The sequence below is a fragment of the Aspergillus pseudonomiae genome, assembly GCF_009193645.1.
Source record: "Aspergillus pseudonomiae strain CBS 119388 unplaced genomic scaffold BDV37scaffold_30, whole genome shotgun sequence".
NCBI classification, from domain to species: Eukaryota; Fungi; Ascomycota; class Eurotiomycetes; order Eurotiales; family Aspergillaceae; genus Aspergillus; species Aspergillus pseudonomiae.
Window position 1 is genome coordinate 346,768 of NW_022476022.1, and position 20,289 is coordinate 367,056.

Below are 20,289 nucleotides of genomic sequence, written 5' to 3' on the forward strand. Positions count from 1 at the left end.
GCCGCGGACTTTACATGAAGGCGGTGTATGTTATCTCCGACGTGGTCAAGCAGTTTTATCTAACAGAATTCCAGCTCTTTTAGTTTATAGCTTGCCACAGGCTGTGAAAATTTAACGGTTCCTAACATCGCAGGGTTTATATGACTTACAGTCTACTGTTCATGAAACTGCGATTGCCTTTCGGTGAAGTACATTACATATGGATGTAATTGATCCCATAGAGGGGGTCGGCTCGAGCAGGGACGTTGTACCATTTCGCAAATTCACTCTGGTGCCAAATATGTAGGCAGGGGTTGAGTAGCGAAGGGATCACGCCGTTGAGCATAACTGACTGCGCAAGAACGTTTGTTTATCTGCTCTACCGCCAAGGGAATAGGGATCGAGAGCCAGTGTACTCTGTAACTAAGACCCCATTGGTCCTAACCATACTTACCTTCTTTACTTCGTAGCCTGGTTCAGCTTAGACAGATAAACTCAGAGGTGTCCAGGAGAGCCATTGTGAGTCTCACTTCGCGGTTCAAAGAAGCTGCGCGCGGCCATTGCAGGTCAGGTAGTACTGAAGATTACTAGAGGAGCTAATGCATAAGGCCAAAGTTAAAAGAAGCGACAGTTTATGGAGTCGAACAATGACAGAAAGGGTTACTCCGTAGACAATTACTCGATTAGAAAGTGCTACTCCCAAAGGGGGCCAAAAAGTCCAGTATTGGACCAGCGATCGTGCATGATACCGAAAGGAGGTAGTTACTAGTTACTAGTACTAGTAGTTCCCATGTGAATGGGATGAATGGTACAAGTATGTGGGGGGGGTGTGAATGTCACCCAAAAATCAGGTACCAATTCCAACCCTCACTGGACCAATGCCACCCTGCGCTGTTATTTATGGGCGTGGATGATCAACTAGTAGCATTCGAACCGGGCGGAATGGTGATTGGCCCTAGGAACAGGCTGAATCACGACGGGTTCTAGACGCTGGACGGATGCACAACCGAATCGGAAAAGACGATGGGCCTACGCCTTTGGGTTTAGTCGTCCGCCTTCCCATCTAATCTCGAACTCTCCATCCTTCGGCTTCAACGCTTCAAATCCCGTCACCAAAAACCATCTGATTACTGGTTACTGATATCCCTGGATTCAGCTTATTTCCACTATTATTACTCTTCTATTCGATTCTTCTTACCACCCCCGCCACCTCCACATCCTGGTTCCTCGAGAGCGTCGCCTCATGTCATCATTCGACCTCGTATAGTCTCAGCCGCATCGTTCTTCTCTGCAAGTGAGACGGTCGCTTCCAGGCTGAGGCAATCGCAGATCAATTCCTATTCACCTACCTTAAGCCGCAGATCCCATCTGTTTGGAGTCTCTGACGTTTCCCTCCAACGGTTGCCCGTAGCTCCACATCTTCCCGTGAACACTCATGGACACAGCCCTCTATATAAGGTGACTGACAGAACCATCAATGAAGAGGATCTACAAGGTTTCTTTCTAATACGCCAAGTCGATTGACGCCGTCGCGACATCTAGATTGTTGACATTGATCGTCTTGTTCTGACTTGCTTTCTGCTGCTGTGCCTTCTGGCTACCGACTAGTCCACGTTCGGACTCGCACTTTGCGGGGCCCAAAATAGCATCGAGGCTTTGCATGTTTCACAATGCGCTGGGGTTGCTGCCACTGATCATATAAAGCCCAACTCTCACAACAGCGCATGAAGTACCATCGAAGAATTCCGCAGCTCTGACCCCCGAGTTGCAACTAAAGTAAACACGCAATCGTTAGAAGTGTTGACCACACAGAGGGTTGACAGAACGCAAAACCATGTCAAGTGAGCCTGACCACACGGATTCAGCTAAGCCTGCGATAGAATGGCAATTCATCGACGCTTCGAACAACAGTCGGAGCAATTTGACGCAGGTCAAGCGCCATGTGATGCAACAATACATGCGCCAAAAACGTGCATCGGGTCAGCCTAGTGATGATGCCGAGCAGACGGTGGTAGAAAGCCATAGCGCGCCACGAAAGTCTACCCGACGCCCCAGGAAGGGCAGGACGTCTACTGGGGACACTGCCCAGAAAGGAAAGGAAGAAGGCGTCAATAGTCAGAGGCAGAAAAATGTGCAGTCTTCATCAGCACAAAGGTCCAAAGTCAAAGTGGTCCCGAACAAAGATTCGATGGACGATTTGGTGGAAGAAATTGAGCGAGATTTTGGTCCTGGTGTCATCACAAGTGCTGAAAGTGCATCCCTACCAGCCAATTCTTTCTTTCAGCTTCAAGGCTATCCGCTGTCGCCCTATCTTTTAGAGAAATATGTATCTGGAAGTCAGAGTAGTGGCTCAGAGTCAAGCAATTTATCCCCATGGTCATCCACACCAACATCCCCAACTGATGTCACGCTTTCTCCAAAAACTATCCTCAGTGCAGCACGAACCGACCCTTTCAATACCCTGCCGATGGATCTTGATGCGGAGGGCCAGCGACTATTTGACTTCTATGTCAATGAGATGCCTGCCTGTTCCTATGGTAGTCATTTCCGCTCTGCCAAGGCCCATAATTGGTATACGGCAGTCTTTGTTCCAGAAGGAATGAAAGGCGCCGTCACATTCCAGAACACTATTCTCGTACATGCAGCGAATACTTGGGCTTGGGTGCGGAACGAGGAGGAGACTGACTATACACTTGTTCACCGCAACCGCGCAATCTCCATGCTCCGAGATCATATGACACGAAATCCAGGTGATATCTCCGATGTTGCAATTATTGCATGTCTCAGCGCTGCAGGTCTCGAGGACTTTGACCCTCGTCCAGGGCACAAGGAAATTAGCTGGGTACACATGCGGGCTGCGAGGGAAATGATACGGGCCCGAGGAGGACCAGCGGCCTTCGAGAATACACGGCTGGGCATGTTAATCAACTGGCAAGATTATATTCTATCTGGATATGAAACAAATGGGCTAAGCTTCTTCTTCGAGTATAACCCTTCAGTCAAACAGTCTTTTAAGGAGCCAAGTCAATGGCAAGACTCGATAACGCAAACGTCCAATCTGACGCCTTCCCCCCTTCCATCAATGCCTTTGTTATCGCCTGGGGATGCTTTATCACACTCTGCATTAATCAATCCAAGTAATTCGTTAACATTTCTGTCACCAGAGGATGAGATCCGGCATCAGTGCGACGAGTTCATCGACTTTTTGAAACGTTGTGAGGAGCTATCGATATCTCATCGATCTAACCGCGCCAATACGCCAGCTTCAGTGCGTTACACTGCGTTTCAGGAGACATCACTTCTGTATAGCATCCTTGCCGCACCACCCGGCCTACGCTTTACCGCTTCAGGCAACCGTAAACAATTTGTCGCGCGGCTGGTTGCACTGATCATGCTTAATGCAGCTCTTTGGGATTACCGAAACTCCGTGCAGCATAGCGAAACCTTCCTCTGGACATTAGAGCATGCAGTACTAGCGAGTGAGGTTGACACGAGTGGATCCGTCGAAGCACTACTTCAGATCATGCTTGAATGCAACGATGGTATAACGACACCAGACATGTCTTCTACGTCATTAGGGGACCAAGGCGTGCCCGATTTCACGCAGTATTCTCCTGCTGCCAAAACACAATACGGGCGACCTTGGTTTGCTGGCCGGATGCTCAAGGTTGCAAAGCGACTTAGCCTGAATTCCTGGATGATTGTCCACGACTTTCTCTTTTCATGTTTGACGTTATGTCTTGAGACACCTGTGTCTCTGTGGGAACGTGAACTACGGCAGGAGATCCTCAGTGCGCCTCTAACGAGCTATATCATGCCTGCTCTAGCAGAGTGACCGGATCGCTCCTTTTATCCCTATGTGGTTTGGCGCATAACTATATTTATCTAGTTTTGGGATAGATACCCTTGTCTGTTTTCTTGCCCATGAATGTACTTGATACCCAACTCTTATATAGCGAGCGGTTACAACATCCGTACTTCTTTGTTCTCTCTTTCTTTCTTGGTTTTGAACAGAAACTATCATGATCTACATATACTAGTACATATTTTGGTCTATATCTACTATGACATTTTTGCATGGCAGCTAAGCCCCAGGTTCTCCCTAGACCAGTCGCTGTCTGCAGGGTTCGAGACAGCGACAACATTGTTCTTTGGGTCCGGCTCAGGACGTCGAATATCATCCTGAGAGCCGGATGAGAAGATATGCTCTACCTCCTCAAGCGACTTGCCAGCAGTTTCAGGGTAAAAGGCCCAAGTGATGGCAGCGGCCACCCAATTAAAAGCAAAGAAGCAATAGAAGTAATTGAAGCCCATGCTCGACCTCGCAATTGGCGTGCATTGCGCGAAGACAAGGTTCAGACTCCAGTTAGTAGCGGTTGCCAGCGATGAGCCGCGGGCGCGGATTGCTGTCGGGAAGATCTCAGACGGATAGATCCAGGAGATAAGGCCAAGGCTGGTAAAGAAGATTGAGAAGACAAAGAACATAGCAATCGCGGCACGGACAGCATCCGGGTTGGCAGATGGGTCGCGAAACCCGCCGTTGGCCTGGGCTAAGGCCGCTTCTATGCACATGGTGGCACCCATGCCGAGTAGGGAAGGGATGAGCAGCTTACGACGACCCACACGGTCAATGAAAAGCATGAACACGGTATTCCAGAACTGAGCCAGGGCACCCCATATCCCCTGTAGCATGAGCGGGGTTGTGCCCTCCAGTCCTAGCGTCCTGTACAGGCCTGGATTGTAGTTCGAGATGATGTTGGTACCTGAGCATTGGGTGAACGCTTGGATGCCGCATCCAAGTAACAGGCGATGGCGCCAGCGAGCCTGGAATAGAAGCTCACGCCAGGAGTGTACGGCAGAATGTCGTTCCTCGGCAATGCTGTCGTTGATCTGGGCGATCTCGGTGTCAACCATGTGAGTATTTGACCTGTCCCGGTTTAGATGTAAGCGAGCAAGGACCTCTCGACCCGCTTCAGCGCGGCCTTTCTCGATCAGCCAGCGCGGAGACTCAGGAAGACACCATACACCACAACAGAGGATCACGGCGGGAACAGCTTGGATGGCCAGTGGGAGTCTCCAGGTAATAGCACCGGTGTGAAGGGAGCAGCCATATCCAGTCCATTGCTGACCGGGGTTAGTCAGATAAATTCGAAAGCCATACAGATGAATGAGAGTGGTATGACATACAGCGACAACAAACCCCAACCCGATCATCCATTGTTGCATAGAGCCCAGAAAGCCGCGTATATGGGGAGGAGAAACCTCACTCTAAGAAGGGGTCAGCCTGGTCCAAGAGCAATGTCGTACCAAAATGGGAAAGACGTACACAGTATACTGGAATAGCAGATGACATCAAGCCTACAGCCATACCGGCAATCAATCGGCCTGCAATGAGCATGGCGACAGTTACGGCACCAGCTTGCAATGCTGCACCCAAGCTTCCCAGAAGGCCTCCAATGAAGATGACGGGACGCCGTCCATATGGATCAGAGATGTATGAGACCAGAACAGAACCTATAATTGCGCCCCCTAAATTCCAATTAGAAAATGTTTGGCGTGCTAAAGTCGTCTATAGGTGGGCCGATACCATTGTAAGAAGCGACTATACCACCCGTGGCGGCGTCAGAGGGATGATTAAAGCGATTCTGAAAATCCTCTTGATCAAGGGTGGACGAAATTACACCGGCATCATAACCAAAGAGAAAAGAACCCAGAGTTGCGAAGACGCAGCACAGGGTAACAAGATAGTAAGCCATGGGACAAAGGCTGGTGAGTGATGTGCTCGGCGTTAGACTGAAGGTGGTGTGGTATCTATAAAGACCCCATTCGTGTATTCCACCGCCTTCTTGTATATTTCCATAGGTGATTGCTAACGGCTGATGAGATTCTTGTGAATGGGGGAATGTACTTTTTTCTGACGTTCCGTCTGGTGGCGATGTCAGAAAAGAGGAAGAATGCCAAGGCACTGCATCAGTCAAGACCACTGCGAGTTAAAATGGGAGCAATCGGGTTGACCGAGAGCTGAACAAGACCTTCATTCGCAATGATGAATACGAAGGACGTGGTGGAAGAGGAAATGAAATGGGGGTTGCTGGTGTTCTATACTTTCAAGGTATGTATGTATGTACATGTCACAAACATCCTGAGGATTTGAAATCCGCCATTGACCAGGGAAATTAAGGTTAGCTTCCTGAGGCAGTGCTCGCCTTGACAGAGGTGGAAATCCCTGCCTGAGGCTGCGCCCGGCATTCATTACCCTAGCATTTCTTCAGCCTTACCTAAAAATTGGAACAGTTTGCCCACTGACGTATAGAAAGGCTTTCCGAGACCTCCAAGACCGGGTCCGGCGCTAGACCCGAAAGGGCGGGCGCTGGCAGGGCCCAGGAATCAAGGGATCAAATCGCCGTCAGCCACTATCAGATCGCCGAGGCCAAGTTTTTTCTTTCTGTCCCACTAGTCGATGGTCAGACCCCGACAATTACCTCAATCCCGCTAATGAGGGATTATTTCATCCCTCCCTGACAGTGGTGCTTTTTGCATATTCTTTCTTCTTCTCTGTCTTCTAGACACGTTCTGGTCGCTTCCGCAGTGGATCTCCTGGTCTTGGAAATTGATTTTGACTTCTCTCGTCGCTAAGTTTGTCAACCACGACGTATTCAGGTCGCATTCGCTTTGCCCTCTCTGAGCTCATTTTCTCCACATTTTCCAGCCTAACTTTTTCCACTTTCAAGTACCAAGACGTCCCCAATTAAATCGGACCGCTGTTTGGCTAAAACAGGGCTGCTAAAAAAAAACGCAAAAAAAAAGCAAGAAAGAAAGAAAAAGAGAAAGAGAACCCTTCCAGAATTATTCCGTATTCCAAGCCATAGCTATTATCAATTTGATCGTGACGACCCCGCCGCTCCCTTGATCTGTTGGAGTCTCGTATATGGTCATCACTGAAACTCCGCGGACCTTGCTTGACTCATCCAAGAACGCAATTACTAATTTAACAGAACCTCTCTCCTCCTCCAGCTTCAGCCCATCCGCTGTCGGATAATTACTTTCGAGGAAAACACAACCACAGCAGCAAAAGCGGCGTTTTTTTTCTAGCCCAGTGATTGGATCCCACTTGCAATCCGTCGGAAAAACGAATCGCACCGTCGTCATTTTCTCCTACTGCTCGATGAACCTGTGAGAAACGTCAATTCCACCCTCGTGGACGATAACGGTCGGATCGCCACGCGGGCATTGCTCCTTGCTGATCAAATTAGTCTCGCGCTTCTTTCGTTCTTTTGGGACGCCCAGAACACTTTCCTGATTCCACAAACGCAATTCAGTCGGAGCTCGCTCCCTTGCATGCTTCTGCGCCGACCGCCTTAATCGATCCCCGACCCCCTGGGCTGAACAACCGCGCGCACCATGGGTACTCCGTCCAGCGCTTTCCATACCGCGTCGGCGGATAATGCGACGGACGATGATCCATCGGGCCCCTCTGATTCAGTTTTCTACCATGATGATGCAGACCCCTCTTCTCTTCAGTCGCCCGACCAAGATGGCTCAAAACCCGCCAAGGAGTCCCTCCCCATGCAGAAGAGGCGCCGTGTAACCCGCGCTTGCGACGAATGTCGACGAAAAAAGATCAAATGTGATGGGAAACAACCATGTACCCATTGTACCGTATACAGCTATGGTCAGTAGTAACTACCCCTCATGTTCTCTTTGTTGTGCCTTTGCGGCCATTCACCATGTGCTACCGCACATCATACCTGTCTACTCTGCATGTTACTCACTCCTCTCCCCATCGATAGAATGTACCTATGACCAGCCATCGAACCGTCGCCGTAATCCGGCCCCTCAGTATGTGGAAGCCCTTGAGGCCCGTCTACACAAGGCCGAGGCGCTCCTTCGAGTCGTTCTACCCGACATCAATCTCGACGATCCCCGGTTTGATGAGCATGCTACTGAACAAATGCTAGCCGCCGTCAAGCGCGAAAAACACCAGCCACAGCAACCGCCCGTAACCACCAACGGCTCGAATCCCCCGGCCGTTGCTGCGGGCCCTGCGGACGCTCCATCAGATAACTGTTGCGGCGAAGAATCTCTACTCGAATCAATGGTGGAAAATTCAGGCTATCTGGACTTGGACGATCAGGGTCACTGGGATTATCATGGGCACACCTCCGGCATCACATTCCTCCGACGACTTCGAAAGCAATTGGGCACCGTTGATATCTCGGCGCCGGCGATGCGATCGCGACCTATATCACAGATGTTGGACAGTCCCAAGTCGGCATCAGAATCTCCGCAGGATGCATCACTACCACCCACCCATGACCTGCCATCACGCGATGTGGCACGACGTCTGTGTCACAATGCCTTGGAAGATGGTTGTTCTCTAATGCGATTCGTTCACGAACCCTCGTTCTACGCCATGTTAGATCGGATCTACGATACCCTGCCGGAGCAGTATACCAACGAGGAGCATGCGTTTCTGCCACTCCTCTACATTGTGATGGCTGTCGGTTGTTTGTTCTCAGATGACGGGACTGGCACCCTGGATCTCTCCGGTTATGAAAGCGCCATCGGCCAAGGGTATGTCTGTCCTTGATACTAAGGTGTTATATTAGCTAACTCTGGCCAGGTTTCAATACTTTAAGGCTGGCCGGCAGCTCTTAGAGATCACCGACTGCCGCGACTTGACCTCTCTCCAGGCTATCTGTTTCATGGTATTGTTCTTGCAATCGTCTGCCAAGCTGAGCACTTGTTATTCTTTTGTCGGCATTGCCCTTCGCTCTGCCCTACGCCTGGGCCTGCACCGCTCGGTATCAGCCAACTTCAACCCTCTCGAACAAGAGCTGCGGAAACGCATCTTTTGGGTTATTCGGAAGATGGATGTCTATGTCAGCACGCTCCTGGGACTACCCCAGATGCTAAGCGATGACGATATCGACCAGGAATACCCAATGTCTATCGACGGGGAGTTCATCACCTCGGATGGCATCTTGCCCACGCCGTCAGATTATACGCCTCTCATGGCAGGTGCCAATGCGCACACACGACTTTCAAGCATTATGCTCAAAGTGGTGAAATATATCTATCCGGTTAAAAACGCTCAGCACCGGTCCAAGTCAGACCAACGTTATGTTGTAAGTCACTCCAAGATCCGGGAGATTGAGCGGGATCTCCAGGCTTGGATGGAGGAGCTACCGGCGGCTTTGCGACCTGGGACCGAGGTGTCCCCTCAACTCGAGAGGTATATTTGACCTTCTACACTCCTTTGTGTGACCAAGACTAACTTTCTGTAGGGTACGGCAATTGCTGCGCATTAGTTATGCCCATGTACAAGTAGTCATGTACCGCCCTTTCTTACACTATGTCTCGAGTGGCTCTCAGGCCCGGGGCGTCGATCGGCGGTCCTACGCCTGTGCTGCTGCATGCGTTAGCGTCTCCCGAAACATCGTCCATATCACTACTGGTATGCATAAGAGAGGTCTGCTTAACGGGTCCTATTGGTTTACCATGTACACCACCTACTTTGCTATCCTCTCTTTGCTATTCTTCGTGCTCGAGAATCCCGACTCTCCCACGGCTAAAGATGGTGTGTTGAAGGATGCTATGGAAGGCAAGAACACTTTGACAGGACTGGCAAGGAAGAGCTTGGCGGCGGATCGGTGCTCCCAAAGCCTCATCTGCCTTTTCAAGAATCTTCCCGAATTATTAAAGAACCGCCAAAGCAAAGCGAACCCGGTGAATCTAAAGCGCCCTGCCCCGTCCAGTAGCAACAAACTGGGCAGTGCTAAAAGCCCTACGGCCCCGCCTGCGATGCCTCCGCCGCAGAGAGCGAGCACATTCCCTATTCAATTACTGAACAGGTCGACCAAAGAGGCCAGTAACATGCCCAAGAGCCTAGATGACAACCATCCCCGTCATAGCCGATCGAATTCCCGTCCAGCGAATACACCGCCCCCCTGGTTTTCCTCCACGCCCGAACCGTCCATGGAGGCCATATCGACCCCGTCAGAGACACAGGCCACCGAGTCCATTGCTGCCTCATCCAACACATCTCCCCTTCCTGTGTCCATGTCGACGCAAGATATGCCCTCGAGTCCATTCGTCGCCCAGCAGTTCACAAACCCAACCAACCTTCCTGACCTTATGCCCATCATGTTTCCCTCTGATGATCCTTTTGCCTACCCTACCCAGCCGATGTCCACTTTGGAGAATGACCATTTCCGGCAGGACGGCGGGGCCATGCAATTCGGGCGGGATCTCGCGACACAGCGATCGATGCCGCCTGCTACTGATCCCACCAACGCCATCGGGGTATCAACACCGACTCTAGAGGGCCTGGGTAATTTTCCCTTGTTCTCCAACAACAACACCCCAACCCTCATGAATGCGGTTCTCCCTATGCGCCTCGCAAATCCCCCTTCTGTGAGCCAGTCGCGGTTACAGTCGCCTGTTTCACACGCGTCGACCCCGGCGAGTGGGGAGGCAGTCAACAGTCCCGATCTGGTTTCTCTTCCGAACAACAATTTTATGTGGCAAGGGTACAACTTCCAGCCGCCAAACCTCACCACAGAGCAGTCAACGCAGCCGCCGATGCCATCCGGGAATGTGCAGAACTTCGGCATGGGCGTTGAGGACAACTCCATGGGGATGGGCATTGATTTAGGGATCTCGCTGGACGATATATTTGGGAACCCCGATGCGTGCCGAGCTGGCAATGGACTTCCCAGTGACGATTGGATCCAATGGATGAATGTCGGAAACTGACTTGGTATGATACCTTTCTTTTTGCCATTCCACGAAGATAATGTAACGACCAACGGAGTACGGGTATTGATGCGGCGTTTGTGGGTTTCGTATAGTTATGAGTATCATCCGTATATAGATGAAATGTCATGTTGATTTGTACATAAAAGGCTCTCACGGTATAGATGTGTCTATTTAGCATAAGATCTATGTATGTTTTATGTGTATAATATGGTACACCTATAGGACAATAACTCCACCACCTCTACCCAACAAAACCCATAAAATACACGAAAAGAAGAAAAAAATCACACTCTCCTCCTTTTCGGCGGCTGATACCAACTCCAAATATTCAGCCCAATCTTTGTCCCCTCTGTCACCGGAAACGCCGCATGCCACGTCTCCAAATACCCACTCCCATCCGGCCTCAAATTCTCCCAAAAGATCGCATTCCCCTTCATCGGCCGAAATGTCACCCCCTCCGCCTCACTCTCACACTCCACAAACCGACACCACTTCTCATCCCTCGGCCTCTTGAACCGCGGGAAATTTGTCCCACCGCCCGTACACTCGTCCCCGAGATACACCATGAACGTACTGGCGCGGTCGCCGCCACGCGCGCTCGACCCCGCCCAGTCATAGTGGTGTCGGTAGTGGCCGGAGGCGTTGTATCGCTGGGCCCACATGCGCTCAATGTACATGTGCGGTTGCCAGCCTTGGAAGGCCTTTGCGCGGTTCTCGAGACAGCGCACGGTGTTGGTGCGGGGGAGGAGGGCGCGGTCGGAGAGCCGGGTGTTGGGGTCGACTCTTTCCGTTGTGCCGTCGTAGATTATGGAGGGGCTGTACGTTTCTTGACTTTTTTTTTTTTTAGGGTATATTAGTACCTTGTTTGTTTTTCTTGCTTTGTGGGGGTGGGTTTGGTGTGGCCGTGGGCTATGTATGTATGTATGTATGTATGTTCAATTGCGCTGCGCAATTGATTGAACGGAAGCAACTCACCCGAGCTCGACGAGATGGTCGGCTTCCTCGGAACTGAGGAAATCTTCGATGTAGATTACCAATGGGTCGCGACGGAGGAGATGCACCCGGTAATTGTCCGGGGGACAGGTGGCTTCAATGCCATCGTCCAGACTGAGGATGGTGCCGTTCAGGATTGGGCCTTCGAGGTCGGCGGCATCATCGTCTAGGTCGAAGGTGAGGTCTTCTTCGGAAGGGGGGAAGAATTGGCGGAGGGCGGGGGCGACGAGGAAGATGTAAATTGGGAGGAGGTAGAAGAGGGAGCCGAGGATTGTTGAGAGTTTTAGCATTCTTTTCTAGGCCGAGGGATATATATATATACTTGAAGAGGGAAGGATGTGTCTTGGAAGGGTTTAATCGATATACTCGGCGGTCCAGAACATGTGAGCCCGGCTGATTCGGGTTTAGGGCGCCAGAGTGGGACGTTAGACTAGACTGGATGAGGAAGGTATCTTCTATCGCTGATCAACTATGAGTGTCTCTATGTATGACTACACCTATGGTGATACATGCTTCATTCCAACTAGCATCTCTCGCCCTTGACAATCACACTCTAGTGATCGGCGTGACCCCACTTTTCGGAGAGAAAGTTGCCTCCTCGCCAGCAGTTGTTCTCAACCACCTGAGCTCCATCTGCAATGTTGTTGTAGCTGGGAAGGGTCATACCCCAGCGAGTCTCAGTCTTTATACGCTGTTGGCAACGGTCATAGGACACAAGACGATGTCCTCCATCATTGATATTGACTCCACTGAAATGTCTCACGGAGAAAATTTCTGTCAAGCCTAAAGGACCAGTTGCATTGCTAGGCTGGGGGCCATAGGACATGTATAGGGTTATATTTCCTGCAATTCGAGGATCCACATAGTGTTGGCCACAAGTGTGCTCGTATCTGCTGTCTGGATTTAGCCCGATAGTGCACAGATTTTCTCACAAGTCTGTTTGTTGAAATCTCTCTGCACATGAAAGAGCGGATCAATCGATATAGATATATCAGCAATCCATTGCTTTTGCACCATAGTTGATTTGAGAACCTGGTAGTATTGTCTATTGAACAGAAAGATTTGATGACCCAACATCGTTCTATAGAAAGAGAGAGGTACCTGAGACACTCATCGCCACCCTTCGGCGCCTTGAATGCTCCCCACAAGGATAGACACTTATCATAATCCCAGGCACTAACTGGGTCAAGATGCACACGATCAGTCGAAACAAGACCCTAGGAAATCACGTAAAAGCAACAACAAAGCAAGTCCCCTGATATCATCATCGAAGTATATCGTGCCATGCTCTGAATGTGATTGGGATTTCGTTTACATCGTGAGCGTCATAGCAGTATCAAAAATGCGCGCCACTGAACCCTATTGTCCACAAGTACGAACTGTACCTTCGTTGCATGTTTCCCCACCTGATTCCTGGGGTATTAAAGCGAAACTTATCTTAACTGTACCCCCTCTCATATCTAACCAGCCGCAGTCATCTTCTACGTGGTTTGTTTTCGTTCCTTTCATCTCGAGGCAGCGCCTCCCCCTTCACGACAAGCTCACCACCGGCCAAAGAACTGAACACTAACTACCACAGAGCCCAAATCACATATCAAGCCATAATGCCGACCTCGAAGACCGATGCAGAATTCCACCTCTCCAACCCTGCCGTCCAACCGCAAAATGCAACGCAGAACCAGGCTGCGACCTCGAGACTACAGGATGCCTCTCGCTCGGCCGGTGAAGCCCAAGGAGCAGACCTGACTTCGCGAGTGACGCTACAGGAGTTCCTTCAGACGCGAATGGACAAAGATGGCAACCCCGTGTCGAACCCTGTTGCGTTCACGGATAGCGCCAAGATGCAGAGCAGCCGTGATGCCCTGGATGAGGCGGATCTAGTCGATGCCGCTTATTATGATGATTTTGATTAAGACGAAATTTGTGGACGTGTCGCCGTGCCGGTTTGAGAGCGTGAAGCATTCAATTAGTTGTATATTTATTGTTCTGATTTGTTACACTCATTCAACACGGGAGGTTTCAATGCTACTTCCTTCATTCTGGTCTTGTGTCTGGCAATCTATTGTGAGTTAATGTTCAAAAGAATGTAGATCAAGATGCCCTAGCCATAACTCAAGTTTGCACATACTCTTCACCTTATCCAGGAAATCCCCTACAGGTCACCGGAATAGGTAGTCTAACGGGTGCAAAAACGAGGGGCCTTCAGGGTCAAGACATTGTCCTTGGGAATAGCAGCACATACACGCGAGATCACCCCACGGCTCGATTGTCACACATGTGGGGAGTTGTGGATAAGACTTTGGGGTTGAGTGGATCGACCCCATGTCAGCTTTGCGTACCGATGATATAAACGCGCCTTCCGCACGCCACAAGCGAAGTTCATCATCACGTGGAATAGCAAGTGGCACTGCGGTTCGACTTCATGAAGCACCCCGATATCTCGGGTTTTGTTTACACTGACCTGGTTTCGAAGCCCTAATATGTTCCCAGTATGATGTAATGAGTTTGCCTCTCGCATGCCTAAGGCGGGAATATAGCCATCCGTGCATACTGTGTATTTTATGGTTACTTGTAGTTACTCTAGATTTGGTTATATCATGCATCTCTGCGGACTTACCGATGGGCCGATTCTCGGAATGCCTCAAACTCCCCATATTGGTGACGTTGAATGTAGAACTCGAGACAGTCTGAAGATTGCCCACAGTGAAAGATTCCGATACATACTTGTAGTCATTCGACCGTTCTTAATACTTACCACTTCTTCAAAACTCAATACGACCTCCATTCTAAGTTCAATCGGTCATCGGTAAAGTAAGTCTTGTCTAAAACTGTTTTGGATAATATCTCTTATATATTACATAAACCAGTGGAAGGGAGAGCACACCAAAGATATATACTCCCACGGTGGGACCTTGCCTACAAAGGAGGCATAAAGTCTGTCCCAGATGAACTTGTTGTTTGCATGCTTTCGCTGGAGAATGCAACTGAATCTCTGTTGATATCGCCATGGCTTTTTGTAGAGGAGTAGAATGTGTTGCCGCGAGTCGCGCTTGATGTATGTACTATGAGGAACTTGTAGTGGAGCCTACACACCCCAACAAGGCTCAGCCTGTAGTTCCACTTGGTAACCGGCAAGACAGCTAGGTCACGCATGGGCCACCTCTGTATAAGTACTGCAATGCTTTATGGGATCACATAGAATCAATTGGTAGTTTTGGTCTAGCATGGTCTTCTGTCTACACCCTCCGTTTGACATGTTCCATGTTGCCCTCTAACCTTCATTCCCTTATGCGTTGCTGCAGCTGCCATCCTAGTACATGGAATACGTAGATACGTCTCGCATCCCGGCATCTTGATTCTTCTATTTTCTGTATTCTTGTATACTTCCAATACTTCAAGTATAATAACGGGAGTTTTCGGTTTTTTTTTTGGGTCGGGTCGGGTCTCGACCCGAAAACAACTCGACTTGCAGCGGGGTAATAGGTGCCTGAGGCAACGACCGCTACAAAAAGATAAGAGTTAGCGACTGCCAATATTCCGACATCCACAGAATATTGGAGCCATGGCATCACCTAAAGATGAAATAGGTGCCTGAGGCAACGACCGCTACAAAAAGATAAGAGTTAGCGACTGCCAATATTCCGACATCCACAGAATATTGGAGCCATGGCATCACCTAAAGATGATATCAGTCAGTACCTTCACCAGTCGCACGAGCGCATCTTCCAGAACAACCGGAGCTGGGTCTCTTCCAAGAAAAAGGAAGATCCCGCGTTCTTCGAGAAGCTCGCAGCCGGTCAAACCCCCGAATATCTGTAAGCACGTCCTGATTAGAGTAGCATTGAGCAGATTAACAAAAACAGATACGTAGGATGCAGCGACAGTCGAGTTCCCGCCAACGAGATCATGGGTCTCGAAGCAGGCGAGGTCTTTGTCCACCGGAACATCGCGAACTTGGTCCCCAACACTGACCTCAACGTGATGTCGGTGATCAATTACGCGGTGCGACACCTCGGCGTCAAGCACATCGTGGTGTGTGGCCACTACAACTGTGGAGGGGTTAAGGCGGCATTGACCCCATCTGACTTGGGGTTACTTAATCCGTGGCTGCGAAATATTCGCGACGTCTACCGCCTACACGAAGCTGAACTTGACGGCATCCAGGATGAGCATGCAAGATACAATCGCCTCGTTGAGCTCAACGTGATAGAGTCGTGCAGAAATATTGTTAAAACCGCTGCGGTTCAACAGAGCTACCAAGAACACGGGTATCCTGTGGTTCATGGATGGGTGTTTGACATACGTGATGGGCTACTTCGAGATCTTGATGTTGACTTCAAGAGCATGCTACAGGGCATTAAGAAGATATATAGTCTTGGAGGATCGTCTGAATAAATCAGGGCATTATCCCATTACATGACGCTGGATGTTGAGATCCCTGGTCCCTCGGTGTTGATATCATCGCTCAACTGACCTGTTCGCAGATCCCTTCTCTCTCTCTATCAGATGGGATCACAGGCTGGAAAATCTATTAGTTGACACTATATCTCCGTCAAACAACAAATCGTGATGTTCCACGCTTCTGTCAGGCCGTCAGCTTCAAGATCACCTCTGTGGCTGAGGATCTGATGATCTAGAAGCCTGTAAATTAGGTGTTAGCAGATAGGAACCCCTCTGAGGGATAAGAATCAGCCAGCCACATCTTATACAATGACGTATTACTGCCGTACTTCTGTCTGTTACTATAAAAATAGTTGAGATATTGGTGATTAAAACAAGGCCACATTATATGGAATACCCCAGCCGCTTACTGGCGACGTTTAGTTAGCATGTCATAGGAGTATTCACCACCTCTGGGGTCTACTTTGTGTTCTGCGGATGATGGATTGGTCCACCATCAAATTTTCCCCTTTGGCTAATTCTATTATATACTAGAATTGTCTGTCTAGTGTTGCAAGGACAATTGGAGAGTAGTACAGAGGTAGTGGAACTGCTTTTTAGAATAAGTGTATTTTTGACGATTCCATTATCAGTGGGCTGAATGCGAAGACCCTAGAGTTATTCGGGAGTGGCTTGATCGTGTGCAAATTACTATAATGAAATACGGTATCCATCGAAGGAATACCTACAATTTTGACAAAACTGGTGTTGCTATGGGCTTGGTAGCTACTGCTCAACTTTTCTAATAGAGCTGAGTAGCATAGAAAGCCCTTGCTTATACAGCCAAGTGATTGCGAATAGGGTGCTTATCGAATATTTTAGCTCTACTGGATGAGTACTTCCACCATAGATTATTCTTAAAGGAAAGGTCCATATAGAGGGCTGATAACAAAAGCCCAAGATCCAGAAGATTTATTCATTAACCCAATAGCAACAACACATTCCCTTCATTATAAATATTGATTGCTCGCCGGTTTCCTAGCCCCTTTTGTAGCATCTTTCCCTGCCGACGCTCGGATATCTGTCACAATGTCTGGTCCAACAACATTTTTAATGCCCAATTTCTTCTCACTACCAATAACAACTGTTGTTACACGCCAGATCGGAATAGCCATTTCAAGAATTCCTACCCAATGCTTTGCTAAAAGAAAAAGTTATCCAGATGAACTTGGTGATTGTGTGCCAGCTACTACTCAACTGTAATGTGTGGTAGGCAAGGAATTATTTAAGCATCCTAAGGCAAGGCCATATTAATTTTCTTCTTTAGGTCAGCCCTGAGATAGCTGCAAAGCTTTATGAATTAGACATAACCGTACAATCAGTTAACAAGCTAGTAAGACACCTCCTTATTATCTTTTACACTACTTCAATTTCAACTTCTATAGCGCTGACAGAAATAAGGCCGTCGCCGACTCACCGAGCAAGATTTCAGGGTCCGAAGAATTTATCTCATCTTTACAAAAAGCGCCCCGTTCTGGTATATAGAACAAGCGATATTCAAAAGTCGAAGCGCAAGCCAAACAATGGTTCGAAAACTAGGCTAACAAGGATAGGGAAGAGCCAAGGAATAGGGCTATCAGATGAACAAGTCCGTAGAACATCTAGCCTTCACAAAAAGTTGGACCAAGCAAAACGGAAATGATGGGAGTATTCTACAGATGATATATAACTAGACTAAAGATACACCGCCGAAGTTCTAGGACTTCTTGCCTTTCCAGACGGATACCCAACTTATTCAATACTGCATGAAAGAGGTGGAGAGTATCAATATCTCGAAAAACCTGGACCCTATACGGGACAGGGTTCTCCTTTAATCCTTCGTCCAGACTGAAAAGCGCTTAGATAAATCTCAGACCAGCCAAATAAAAGGTGGCGACCGTCATCCAAAATTAAAGAACTCAAATTATCTCACCATCGTGAGCCAATTGTGGAGAACTACGAAGAGAGTCCCTATTGCAAAAGGGAAATACCAAGCGCATCAGAGAAGTGGCCCCCTACTTCCAGAACAAACCCGTTAACTTTTGCCCCGCAATTTCTCGTTTATGAAATACGGATAGATGCGGAGGATATTCGTAGATGGCGCATAATATATTGAGAACTAACGCACGTACTAAATTATTACGGTGTTGAGGCTAATGATGAAGCTAAAACAGTGTTGTCAGCCGGGATACTAGTTGCGAGTGTAATTAGTTTAGGACTTGAATATATATATATATATATATTTCTTTTGTCTGCTCTTTTCAGAGAAAACCAAGTGTATTCAAGCTCTCGATCAAGTAAGGGTAACTTACCGGCTGAGAGACCACCAGCGGGATTGGTTTTCTCCGTCAAACGCAGGAGATTCTCCCAAAAACATACCGGTATCGTACGGGGTAAATTTATTACCACCCGTTTGGACCCTCGGGGTAGCAACCCAGCCCAAAGGTTCAGTGTCGTAGTGAGGGAGTGTAACGGACCTGGCAGAAGCGAAGTTAACTTATTATCATACTAGGAGGAAGATCAGACTCAATATGGAGTACAGTTTCTAAGTAAGAGACGCCATTTAGTAGTGTAGCTTATCATCCGAGACCCTAAAGACTTGCAACGTCGACTCGAAGAACTTGACAAACGAATTCCGGTTTTCTGGCTGAGTGACATGGTTATGTGATGGGAGAAATTCCCTTACGAACAGCCTTGTGCGTTTTTTGCTGCGGTCTTCCATCCTGTCATCAATGATCTTATCCTAACAAGGATTTCCGACTAAGATCTTGTAGGACACCAACACACGTAAAAGAACGTGTATGGACTGCAGCTAACAGCGACTTCTACCTGAGCCTTGTCACACGGTGTTGCAAAAGCTAGTAATGAGAGCCTACGGTACTATAACACAAGTTGATACGTGTATTTCTTACAGATAAACGATGTACCCCTGTACCATACTAAAAATGGAATGGACACAGGGAGGCATTCCAAAAGTTAGTTTTGACAGAGAACGAAGATTAGGAGAGGTTTCAACTCCGTCTGGATCTCGGTGAGCGACGTGATTGTCATGTCCAAATTAGTTTGCAAAGGAAAAGTGGGCTCAAGCATTCGATAAGGATGGGGACATGCGGAGGATGCACCTGTGTTGGAAGGTGAAACCTCTCAAGGAGCGATCTGGATTGATGGCCGTTCCCCTTCCAGAAGCACGTGGGACCCCAACTCATCGAATTCCATACCTTAACTTCAGCCTTGGAATCCCTTGGCAAACGCTCTTTCAACAGGCATTACATGACAAAGATGAATGATGTAGTTACGGTGCTTATGTAACTTAGCGTCTTAGAAAGAGGTTGTTCGTAGATGTTGAACTATTGGCTAGCCCTGTTCTTTGTTTCATCTCCTTCCCCTTATTGATTTTCTCTTCGGCTCGTACAAGCTCGCGTTCAGCCCTCTTTCCATAAAGTTGGACCTTTCTGGGATAAAGTTTAGCAGCCGTTCAAGAACCTCCAAATGCCACAAAGCCAAGGCAGCAAGATTATTAAGTCTAAGCGCCAAGTATAGCAGTCTCGATGCATCATCTTGGCCACTTCCAAGACTTCCACGGAGCGGGAGACCAAGACAGGGAGGTGCCAAGAGAGTATCCGTGGTTACCACTGAAGACCCATTTCTGAAAAAGCACTCTTGGCCCCCCCGGTTTATGGTCGAATATGAGGTAATTTAGAATCGGCCCCAGGCCATCGTTGGCTCCATTCATAAGGCCAATCGTGGTTCGAATTTCAGGGAACCGCTCGTGATCTCGTTTAAATCTCCCCGAAATTTGACCCAATCAGGTTAGCGATACCGCCCATCTTTCCAGGGTCTGATTGGCGCTAATCCATCACTTTTCATTCATGTGGAAGCGGGGCTTGAGGGTTGCAGGTCTCCGGTAATGATGCTGTATGGTACGTTTCAGGTCGGCTGCCGATCGAGTCCCCTTGGTGACATGTGGACACTATATTGGGGAGTTAATATTGAGTTAGGTAGTGTTATTCTGACGGAGGGATCATTCTGAGAAAAGAATCCATTTCCAGGGCATCAATTTGGCAGGATTCCTTTTTTTCATTCAATTCTTTTTGCTCTTTCTCTTTCTTTTTCTTTTCTTTTCTTTTTTTTTTTTTT

General features: G+C 48.6%; 6 protein-coding genes across 6 annotated transcripts; 4 read left to right on the forward strand and 2 right to left on the reverse strand.

Moving 5' to 3' along the window:
* Positions 1–1,813: 1,813 nt before the first annotated feature.
* BDV37DRAFT_271396 (sigma-70 region 2 family protein) lies at positions 1,814–3,440 on the forward strand (the record flags this gene model as incomplete). Its single annotated transcript, XM_032084712.1, has 2 exons — positions 1,814–3,247; positions 3,384–3,440. The coding sequence occupies 2 exons, from the start codon at positions 1,814–1,816 to the stop codon at positions 3,438–3,440; spliced, it is 1,491 nt and encodes a 496-aa protein (XP_031941860.1).
* A 492-nt stretch (positions 3,441–3,932) lies between these two features.
* On the reverse strand, positions 3,933–6,166 carry BDV37DRAFT_247607 (sugar porter family MFS transporter). The gene is made up of 4 exons (XM_032081887.1): positions 5,567–6,166; positions 5,306–5,508; positions 5,167–5,247; positions 3,933–5,103 (listed from the first exon to the last, which is right to left on the reverse strand). Exons 1-4 carry the CDS (start codon positions 5,733–5,735, stop codon positions 4,042–4,044), a joined length of 1,515 nt encoding a protein of 504 aa, XP_031941861.1. The 5' UTR covers positions 5,736–6,166; the 3' UTR covers positions 3,933–4,041.
* Positions 6,167–7,290: 1,124 nt separating this feature from the next.
* On the forward strand, positions 7,291–10,915 carry BDV37DRAFT_114893 (putative C6 transcription factor (Mut3)). Its single transcript, XM_032078447.1, has 4 exons — positions 7,291–7,651; positions 7,770–8,553; positions 8,603–9,214; positions 9,267–10,915. Exons 1-4 carry the CDS (start codon positions 7,381–7,383, stop codon positions 10,735–10,737), a joined length of 3,138 nt encoding a protein of 1,045 aa, XP_031941862.1. The 5' UTR covers positions 7,291–7,380; the 3' UTR covers positions 10,738–10,915.
* Position 10,916: 1 nt separating this feature from the next.
* BDV37DRAFT_293966 (oxidoreductase, 2OG-Fe(II) oxygenase family) lies at positions 10,917–12,023 on the reverse strand (the record flags this gene model as incomplete). The annotated part of the gene is made up of 2 exons (XM_032089541.1): positions 10,917–11,571; positions 11,716–12,023. 2 exons carry the CDS (start codon positions 12,021–12,023, stop codon positions 11,025–11,027), a joined length of 855 nt encoding a protein of 284 aa, XP_031941863.1. The 3' UTR covers positions 10,917–11,024.
* A 1,314-nt stretch (positions 12,024–13,337) lies between these two features.
* On the forward strand, positions 13,338–13,646 carry BDV37DRAFT_282834 (uncharacterized protein; the record flags this gene model as incomplete). The annotated part of the gene is made up of 1 exon (XM_032087137.1): positions 13,338–13,646. One exon carries the CDS (start codon positions 13,338–13,340, stop codon positions 13,644–13,646), a length of 309 nt encoding a protein of 102 aa, XP_031941864.1.
* A 1,676-nt stretch (positions 13,647–15,322) lies between these two features.
* On the forward strand, positions 15,323–16,426 carry BDV37DRAFT_247616 (carbonic anhydrase). Its single transcript, XM_032081888.1, has 2 exons — positions 15,323–15,546; positions 15,595–16,426. Exons 1-2 carry the CDS (start codon positions 15,400–15,402, stop codon positions 16,126–16,128), a joined length of 681 nt encoding a protein of 226 aa, XP_031941865.1. The 5' UTR covers positions 15,323–15,399; the 3' UTR covers positions 16,129–16,426.
* Positions 16,427–20,289: the final 3,863 nt, after the last annotated feature.

Bases quoted from the DNA above. Each gene is read 5' to 3' on its own strand.
- BDV37DRAFT_247607 (XM_032081887.1), bottom strand. From the start codon at position 5,735: ATGGCTTACTATCTTGTTACCCTGTGCTGCGTCTTCGCAACTCTGGGT. The intron at 5,509-5,566 runs GTATCGGCCCAC...ATTGGAATTTAG, and splicing joins TATAGTCGCTTCTTACAATG to GGGGCGCAATTATAGGTTCT. The intron at 5,104-5,166 runs GTATGTCATACC...AACCCCGGTCAG, and splicing joins GGTTGGGGTTTGTTGTCGCT to CAATGGACTGGATATGGCTG.
- BDV37DRAFT_114893 (XM_032078447.1), top strand. From the start codon at position 7,381: ATGGGTACTCCGTCCAGCGCTTTCCATACCGCGTCGGCGGATAATGCG. The intron at 7,652-7,769 runs GTCAGTAGTAAC...CCCCATCGATAG, and splicing joins TTGTACCGTATACAGCTATG to AATGTACCTATGACCAGCCA. The intron at 9,215-9,266 runs GTATATTTGACC...AACTTTCTGTAG, and splicing joins GTGTCCCCTCAACTCGAGAG to GGTACGGCAATTGCTGCGCA.
- BDV37DRAFT_247616 (XM_032081888.1), top strand. From the start codon at position 15,400: ATGGCATCACCTAAAGATGATATCAGTCAGTACCTTCACCAGTCGCAC. The intron at 15,547-15,594 runs CTGTAAGCACGT...ATTAACAAAAAC, and splicing joins CCGGTCAAACCCCCGAATAT to AGATACGTAGGATGCAGCGA.